The sequence below is a fragment of the Amaranthus tricolor genome, chromosome 2 (assembly GCF_026212465.1).
Source record: "Amaranthus tricolor cultivar Red isolate AtriRed21 chromosome 2, ASM2621246v1, whole genome shotgun sequence".
Lineage (NCBI taxonomy): Eukaryota > Viridiplantae > Streptophyta > Magnoliopsida > Caryophyllales > Amaranthaceae > Amaranthus > Amaranthus tricolor.
The window spans coordinates 40,436,144-40,446,064 of NC_080048.1; the positions used below are offsets into that span (position 1 = coordinate 40,436,144).

The window sequence follows — 9,921 nt, forward strand, 5'->3', positions numbered from 1 at the left end:
AATTAAGATAAAGAAGAAGAATTTTCAATTTCGACCGGCTAACCGTTATATTTGACAGTCAACTGAAGAAAAGAAAAAAATTTATTAGGTATTTTGTTGCAATAATTTTTTTATTAGATACTTTTTATAAAAAAATTAATAGTAATTTTTGACACTTTCCCTTATGTTATGTTTGAAGAATCTAAATTTTTTCCTTTGCTTGGTTTGTAAAAGATCCATGACTATTTAAGTGAGAATAAATTTCATTATTCAAATTCAAAAAATTCATCTACACAAATACTTAAATGGACGCTATTAGGGGTGACATTATAATTACTAGTATTTTTTAATGTTTTTTAATTGGTTTATTTGCTTAATCTTTTTATCTTTGGTTTTTAAGTTGGTGAAGAAGTAAAAAATTGATAAATGACTTTTTTTTTTTTATTTATGATAATTAACTTTTAAGCTGGTTCATAATTAGCTTTTAAATCAAAACCAATAAATTACTCATAGTAGCTTTTTTCATTAGTGTTTGACTTTTAGCTTTTTTTTATAATAAACAACCAATAACCAACATATAATTTTTACCAAACATTTCCGTAACAAATACTTTAACGTCCAACAATTTCAATCAATAATTCCAACTAACAGTCTAACATTCATTTGCTAAATAGACCCTAATACTCATTTTGTTTTGATTACTCATTTATATAGTACAAATCAAACCTTGAACACACCAAATTATTTATTAACTCAATTGCTAGCTATAGCAAAAATTAATAAATTGATAAATTGTCATTAATGTCATTAAGTGACCTTTATTTAAAGATGTTTATGGCCGAAGCCTTCACTTGAATTGAACTGATCTTTAGATCGAATCAAATCAATTTCAAATGGAGGTTAACTTTTGATGAACTTAAACCGCTTTTATATCGAATTAAAAACTGGGTTAATATAAGTCGATTTAAGCTGTTGATTATTTAAGATTAAGAACTAGGTCCAATTTAAATTTTTATATTAAAAACAAAAGGAGTGAATTTAGTTACTAGTCAAGTTCATAAACTCTATTATTTCAGCTAGTCTTTTGAGAGACATATCTCCAGCTCAATCTATTAAAGATTAATACATACTTATCGTATTCTTAATACCTATCTACATCATTTTTAATGCTTATTTACCGCTAATGCATATTTTCAATATCTTAAATAAACACTTACATTATTCTTAATACCTACTTACAATATTTTAAAAAATATATAATGAGTCAGCTCAATTAGAGATAGTTTCTCAAAGAGACCGCCTCTCACAAGAATTTGTACTATTATTTTGTCCTTAAAGTAAAATTATTATTTTGATAATTTAGAAACATTCAATTAAAATATTTTCCCCCTGAATTCCTATAATTCCCTAACCCAAAAAATATATTTAACCCAATATACACAATCAATACACACCCAACTAACAATCATTTTCATCAACTTCTATCAAACAATACCAACTCTTTAATTAATTTCAATCACACTAACACAACACCCTCCATCCATTACACTACTATATATTTATTTCCCAACCCACATACTAATAAACACATATAATTATATAAATACACAATATTTCTTTGGTGTCACCACTTTATTATACTCCATGGCCAAAATATGTCACCATATTTGCCACTTTTCTTCGTTCTTTCTTATCCTCTTTTTTTTAAATATTATTTTTTCGATGGTCGACGGTAAGATTTCAGCCGTAATTGTATTCGGAGATTCTTCCGTCGACACCGGAAATAATAATGGAATTAACACATTATTAAAAAGTAACTTTGAACCATATGGAAGAGACTTTGAAGGTGGACGACCCACGGGTCGATTTTCAAATGGGCGGGTACCCGTGGATTTTTTCTCAGAATATTTTGGTCTTAAAAAATATGTTCCAGCTTATTTGGATCCAAATTATGGTATGAAAGATTTTATTAGTGGTGTTAATTTTGCTTCTGCTGGTACTGGCTATGATAATACCACTTCTTCTGTACTTGTAAGTTTTTTCTTTTATTTTTTATTTCTTAGATTAATTATTAGTCATAATTATCAACTTAATATTACGCATAAAATTAAAGGCAAAGAAAATTATACGTAATAATTAAAAATCCACCAATAGACTTTTAAAATAATTACTATTAGTATATAATATATGAGTAGGTAGTTATAAGGATTATGGCTGTGTTGAGAGTGGTGTTTTAGGTAGTTTTTAAGTACTTAGTAGTTTGATTTGAGTCAAAACCATACTAATTGTAAATCATAAATTTTATTTAAAATAGTTTTGTAATTAGACAATTCTTAATTGAGCTAAATAATCAACCTAAATTAATATTTAGTTTTAGTCGTTTAATTTTTAATACGTTATTTTGAATGGCAAAATTAATACTTTGAATATTAAAATAACTACATCTCATTATGAGACGGTTTTATTTAAGAGTTGCTCATAGCATTTTGGTAAAAAAATAAAAAAAAAAATTATTAAAGTAACATTTTGCATAATGCTAGCTACTACAACAATTATTCTTTACGATTTTCAAACATTAATTATAGTATAATTTTTTTTCGTATAGAGTAAGTTGAAGAAATAAAGAAAAAGAAAAACATGACATATTTTTTAATAAACTAACAGCTAGATTTCGGAACATTGTTTCTTAAAGTTTTTTTTTTTGACAAAACAACTATTTCATAGCTACTCTCATCAAACATGGCGTATGTGAAATTGTGAAATTGTGAAAGTGATATATATAGAGTCTAATAACTAGTATATTTTTATTTATTAAAAAAATAAATGAATAAATAAAAATAAATAAAAAACAAGTATATTTTTAAAAACCAATCCAAGTTGAAAAATAATTATCTAATTAGGCATCAATTGATGTAATTAATATAAGTGTTTATATTTTAGTGTGTTATGACATTTATAATTATTATTACTTCAACATATAAAAAATATATAATAAAAAATAAAATACTCCTATAAATTAATTGTAATACTCGTTGTATCATGTAAAAATATAAGTAATGACTAATGATGATAACATGTACGACTTTTTTTCATTTATATTGCCATATTAGTACAATGTCTCGTTCATTTTGATAAATTATACCATGTTTTCTTTCTTATTTCTATCAATAAACTCATTTTATCTTTTTATGTTGTTTATATACTTGCTAAATACATAATTTATTATTTTTGAAAAATAAAGAAAGTCTCAAATGCATTAAACCATCTAAGACAATGTAGTAGACTCCTAGTACTTACAACATAGGGAATAGGGAGTATATCACTCTCCAAAGTGAATAAATAGTAATCTAAAGATATATTTTATGGGCAAATAAAACAAACATTGGGATGACAATTAATGTAATAGCGTGAATTATGAACAAAAATAGAAATATGACAAATTTAATGGGATAGATAAAAACGATAAATAAAGTTAATTTTTTAGAACAAAGGGACAAAGGACTTCTTTTATCAATTATTTGAAGTATATTAATATAACTATATATGTTGCAAAATAAAATATAATTAAGTGTTTCTTGTGTCATTCAATTGATTTCCTTTTGTTGCAACATATTTATTAGGTTTGCAATCATGCATTGCATTTGTACATGTTCTATTAACGTGATTTAGGCTACCTTTCCATTATATATGTGAGTATTCATGTCATGTAAAGTATTTATGTTGATTTTTTTTGGCATAAAGAAATAGAATATTTTATGTAAAATATATTTTTTGATACATTAGATTTTGTAACACGGTTAAAATTATTGTTTCTTTACAGAACGTGATACCATTATGGAAGGAAATTGAATATTTTAAGGATTATATACAAAAATTACGAATTTATGTAGGAGAAGAGAAAACAAATGAGATTTTGAGAGAAGCAGTCTATCTAATAAGCATAGGAACAAACGATTTCTTAGAGAACTACTTCTTACTTCCTACAACGAAGTTATGTTACACGGTGCCTGAGTTCGAGGATCATCTAATAGAAATCGCGAAAATATTTGTGCATGAAATTTATAGTCATGGTGCTCGAAAAATTTCGCTAGCGGGCGTTCCTCCGATGGGGTGTTTGCCATTAGAGAGGACTATAAATCTATTTGCAATTCATGAATGTAATGAAGAATACAATAATGTTGCTCTTGAGTTTAATGCCAAAATGAAGAACTTGGTGAATCAACTTAATACACAATTGCTTGGCATTCATGTGCTTTTTTCAAACCCTTATCACATCCTTCGTCAAATCATTAAGAAGCCTTCATTGTTTGGTAAGTTTTCATTTCCTATTTGAATTAAGCACACTTCTTTATGTTGGACGAAAAAAATTAGATCTCATTTCAGTTGGAACAAGTAGTCTTCTCATCATCAAATACCGTCACGTATTAGTCAATTTATGAGAGAAAAAAAATGAAGGGCGAAGACTTAGGAAGTCACATATTGGTCAAATCATGAATTAACAGTTTAACTTCACAAATACGAAATACCGTCAAAATATCAGTTGGTCAAATCAATCACTTTAATCAAATTAGTTGTTTACCAAACACCATGTCATAAATATGATATAAAAATCAGATGGTTTATAACAACAAATTGTTTCAACCACCTAATTTATCAAACACTAACATCAAATAGTTTGATCATCCAACTATCTATATGTATCTAAATATGCTAAAATTATACTCCTATCTAGTATGGCAACAAAATACTTTGCTCAACAACTCCATTGTAAAATTTTGCCCCTCAATTTTTACGATAAGTATATTTCTAGCAATATAAGTGAAGAACGCCTTATAACTTTTTTTTGGTTACAGGGACTTAGATAAAAAAAATCAAACGTCGGATATTTTTAAAAAATGATATTTACTCGAGACAAATCCGATTCTTTAAATTTTTATTTTTTTTTAGTTTTCCTACTTTTGTGTTCTTATAAATGATATACAAATAGGTTTGGAATTAGATAATTTTTGGAGTAGGTGTAGTTGAATGCTAATAATGTTAATTATGACATTTAACCAAAACGATCAAATAAAAAAAATTCTTAATCAAAAGTATATTTGGACCATTTATAATCATGAGGTGAAAATGATGGCCACATGAAATAAATAAATTTAATTTCATTAAGATTTTTTTTATTCCATTATTTTTTTCCATTGAAAAAAATCTTAAATGATTACATGGCCATTTTATTTCCAATGGTTTGTTCTATAATAAAAATGTCATATAAAAAAATCTTAAATAATTACATGGCCAATTTATTTCCATTGTTTTGTTCTATAATAAAAAATCTCATATGGAAAAAAAAAATCTATATATTTTGTTTTTGTTTTTAATCATGCACAACACGTTGGGTAGTTATTAGTTAGTTGTTATGTTATGAATTTATAAATAGTAATTAATTTTGTTAAGTTTTACCCAATTTTAGTGATTTTATAGTTATTACTTGTTAGAATTAAAATTTTAAATGGTTATGAATGAGAGAATATATAAAAAAATTAAATAGATAAATAAATGAAAGAAATATATAATGAAATAAAATAAATATTATATCTGTAGATAAAATATTACAAAAATGACAAAAAAATAAAGCAATCTCTGTAAAAAAAAAAAAAAAAGTTTACAAATTAGGTTAAAATGTATGAGTAATTATATGATAAAATTTAGCATAATACAACTTTATCATTGTAAATACTAGGTAGATGTATGAGTTGAATGGATGACTAAAGGATATGATAAAAAAAAATTAGCAAAATCTGTAAAATAAACGAAAAAAAAATGTAGCAAATTTAGTTAAATGAATGTGTAAAAAGACAATATTTAGTATATAGTTTATTGTTGATTTTAGCTTATTTTGGCTCAAACAGTTAATTGGGTGTTTATGTATCTATATTCCGTGTTTGGTAAAAGTGGTTGAAATAACTTGTTATTAACACAAGAACTTGCATATGGCCACTGAAAATGCTTAATTTTAAAACCCTTACTCTAAGCTTTAATCTTACTTCTCCGGATACTTAATTTAATTTTTTAGCTATTAACTATAACCCTTAAAACATCCATTCCACCGCTTAAGATACCAATTCTAATTCTTAAAATCCCTACTCCAACTGTAAAATATTCATTTCAAAACTTAGAATGTCTATTTCAATGGTTTAAAGTTTATCAAATCCAAAACTTAAAATGTCTATTTCAAGGTTCAAATAGTCCAATTCAAACTTTAAAATGACAACTTCAAAATTATAGGCTGGAGCCAGTGGTCACACATATATAGCCGTCTCATAGGAGATTTGTTGTGGTATTAATCATCAATTTTTGAACAAGCAGCTCCTAACAATATGTTTAAAATCAGATAGTACAAATCAGTTATTCTAATTAACTATCAATCATTTATCAATTATCAAACATTCTTAAGATAAAAAATTTTTAAAAAGCTAACTAAACACTTATGTCCATTTTAAGAGACCTAAAAAATTAGAATATTTTCTTATCAAAAATATTTAGAATCTTTTGTATTTGATTAAATAATAAAAACTAATTATATTATATGCACTTCTTAGTTACGTAAATTTGTATATAATCTTCACGATAAACATTACTTTTAATACCAATACCGCTTTATTTAAGTCAGATTGCTATATTTCTAAGGTTGACAAATGGTTGACTTTATACTGCTTAATTTCAGTTAGATTGCTATATTTCACTTTAGGTTGACATATAGTTGACTTTTGACAGGATATGATGTAACTTATAAAGCATGTTGTGGGACAGGGTTAGTGGAGATGAGTTATCTATGCCTTCTTGATAGTCCATTGACTTGCCTTGATGCTGATAAATATGTCTTCTGGGATTCATTCCACCCTACTGAAAAAACAAACAGAATCATGGCTGAGCATCTCTTCAATACTGTTTTGCATAAATTTATGTAGACTTTATATATATTATTTTGTACTTAATTCTTATTCAAATATTGCTACACCCTTGCTTTAAAAATATCTTTAAAAATGGTATATAATACTTCCTTCGTTCTGTTTTACCTACTATAAATGAGTATGTTATGTTAAAAAGACTGTTATAATTCATAATATAGAGATATGTACTAAAAGTTAACGAGATATGGGTTAGGAAAAAAAAGCAAGGGTAAAATAGACATTATAGATTTATTGGGCACAGTGAGACCGTTTCATTCAAGAATTTGTTATTCTACGTAAACTTTGTTCTAATCTTACATAAAAAAATAAATTTAAAAAAACACAAATTGGGAAGGATGCTCAATCTCTTCCATTTTTAGAACTTAATTGTTCTTCTTCAAGAAAATCGAGCATAAAACCGAAGCACAATACAACAATACAAAGAATCGAGGCACAAGAATTTGAAAAGGTGCAGTGAGGAACGAAGGACGAATTAGCTTCAAAATTCCCAGCATTTAATTAAGCATGTATGACCATCATCGACCTCATGGTTGTAATCAAGAGTCCACTTTTTGAATGTTCCATCGATGAAATTGTAGTAACCTCCATGAAGAGAAAGTGTGGCTTTCGCAACTCTTTCTTTGATCCAAGGATACGTAAGCAGGTTTCTTAATGAATGGTTGATTGATTCCTGTAGAAGAGTCGAACAAGAAAGGGAGTTTACAAGGGGATACGGAAAGCTGAATGTTGTTATGTATGACCGTATGAACAAAAAATTCTGTACATAATCGAGAGATTTCGGTTTTCACAAACCTTCTCACAATGTCGACATTATTGATCGAAATTGAGGTTGGAAGCCACAGACTTGGTGGTATGCCTTGCGTTTTTGCCAAAAAGAACCCAACTTCTAATGAAGCTCCTAGCAACAAAAAGAGCATAGCATTAGTTAAATATTACCACTTCTTAGCATAATGCAAAAATGCGGTAACATGGTGATGGGATCGGGAGTGATGTGGTTGTCGTAATGCTAAGTATCGGTTGAAAGTATGAGATATTTCTTGAAATGGCCCAAAACATGTTTTTTTTTCACCTTTACAACACGGGAAATATCAAGGTGATCTTTTGGGGTAATGACATGGTAGTGTGCAGTGAAACATAATTTGCTAGTTAGTTCGCCTTTTGGATTTGCGATTTGCTCAAAATGGTTCAAAAATATTCTAAAATCAACCATAATATACTTTTTTTAGTTTCACAATTCATGAGGCAATTAGTGAATCATGTAACTCTGGTAGTGCAGTAACGAAAATGATGCGGTTATAATAACCCTGAATATCTGTTTAAACTAGAAAACATGAGAAATATTAGTTTGATTATTTCAATAAACTTTTACAATGTAGCCGGTGTGATGAGATGTGGCCTTGTTTTCACACTATGCTTTTTAGAGTAAGCTAAAGACAAGCTATTGTCCTAGCCATTTCTTTCTAAGGCTTTCGGCGTTTTTTTTTAATATTTGAGAGAGGGGGGCAGCGATGGGCTAGATTTGGAAATGTCAAAGAAAGAGTGTAGTTTAAACCTGGAACCTTGAATCTTCATCATCTTGCATACTCGTGACTCGTGAGGGCACGAATGCCTCCGCAACGACTATGGTCAACAACTAGAATATTCTCAACCTAGCAAGATGAAAATAAACTTGGCATGATCTAACACACAAGACATACATATGTAAACAATAATTTATTGATTAAGTAGTCAATATTTCTGATTTTGCACCTTCAATATCCTCAACTGTTCACTGCTACAACAATATTCAATAGCCGGAATGCCATAATCTGGCTTCCACGTAAGTGGCGTTTGGGTAGTCAGATATACGCAATCATACCCTTGTTGGTGATAATAAAGAAGTTGTTTTTGATTGACCCTTGGTAGCAAAAATCATATGTAACTTCACATAAATAAGCACACATGATTCAATGAGCCGTTTGAACCAAATAACTATTGTTAGTGATAACAAGGATATGGTTTTCGAATGACCCTTGGCAGTTAGATGTAGGCGTTGGTGCTTAACTTGTGGTGGTGCTAGGTTTGGCGTTGTCAATTGTTGGTGGTGTTGGGTTGGGTGCAGCCATGTTCGCATGAAAGTCGAGGTTCGCGTGGATGTCGTAGTGAGAAGGGGGAGGGGATTGGGGTGGCAACTTGGGCTGCAATGGTGGGAAAGGGTGGGGCACGGTGGGGGAAGGGGGAGGGTGGGTGATTTTGTTTGTTTATTTATTTGAATTATATATTTTTTTTACCTAAGTGACATGTATAGTAGGTTGTGGGTAATTTGGGATACTAAAGGAAAACAACCCGTAGTCACTATTATTCATGGCTAATTAAAATTTTGGTATTATTGAAGCGAAAAAGTTGAAATACTGTATTATTTACGGTAATTTTTCCTTTTACAAATTAGTAAGGACAAATTAAAAATTCTATTGAACATGCATATGGACCAAGGGTCGGGCGCCCCATGTACCTTCGCCACCTCTTCTAGTGTTTATGTAAATTTCTGGGTCTATTTTATTCAAAGATCCTGAAGTCCGATCAAAAGTCTCAATATGTAAGTTTGTGGAAGATACCTGAAGAGTGTTGACAGAAAATTCAAGAGCAGCTTTTTGTCTCACAAGAACAAAAAATGCCTCAATTATATACCATTTGAGATTCTCGGTGTATGCCATTATTCTTTACAGTAAAGTTAAGAAGCGTTATGAACTACCTCAAACGGAGGCACCAGATTGGCTACATTGCGAACAGTGAAAGCGTCTCCAGGTTGAAATCCAAGGATGTTGGACGGGCATACTCTAGAATCTGCACAAGCGATCACAGTAAACTGTTTCCACAACTTTCAGTCAGTAAGTGACTTAAATTGAGCGTCGCATGATTCACTATTCTCCTCGAGAATCGTAAATAGAAAGGAAATGATACTATGGTCGGTTACAGACCATTTCTGAGTCATTTCAAG

General features: G+C 29.1%; 1 protein-coding gene and 1 pseudogene across 1 annotated transcript; one reads left to right on the forward strand and one right to left on the reverse strand.

Moving 5' to 3' along the window:
* Nucleotides 1-1,568: 1,568 nt before the first annotated feature.
* Nucleotides 1,569-7,087, forward strand: LOC130806095 (GDSL esterase/lipase At2g42990). Its single transcript, XM_057671023.1, has 3 exons — nt 1,569-2,010; nt 3,800-4,289; nt 6,748-7,087. The coding sequence occupies exons 1-3, from the start codon at nt 1,624-1,626 to the stop codon at nt 6,939-6,941; spliced, it is 1,071 nt and encodes a 356-aa protein (XP_057527006.1). The 5' UTR covers nt 1,569-1,623; the 3' UTR covers nt 6,942-7,087.
* Nucleotides 7,088-7,420: 333 nt separating this feature from the next.
* Nucleotides 7,421-9,915, reverse strand: LOC130805815 (beta carbonic anhydrase 5, chloroplastic-like; annotated as a pseudogene).
* Nucleotides 9,916-9,921: the final 6 nt, after the last annotated feature.

Coding starts and splice junctions, on each gene's coding strand:
- LOC130806095 (XM_057671023.1), top strand. CDS start 1,624: ATGGCCAAAATATGTCACCATATTTGCCACTTTTCTTCGTTCTTTCTT. Junction 2,011..3,799: donor ATACCACTTCTTCTGTACTT/GTAAGTTTTTTC, acceptor GTTTCTTTACAG/AACGTGATACCATTATGGAA. Junction 4,290..6,747: donor TAAGAAGCCTTCATTGTTTG/GTAAGTTTTCAT, acceptor GACTTTTGACAG/GATATGATGTAACTTATAAA.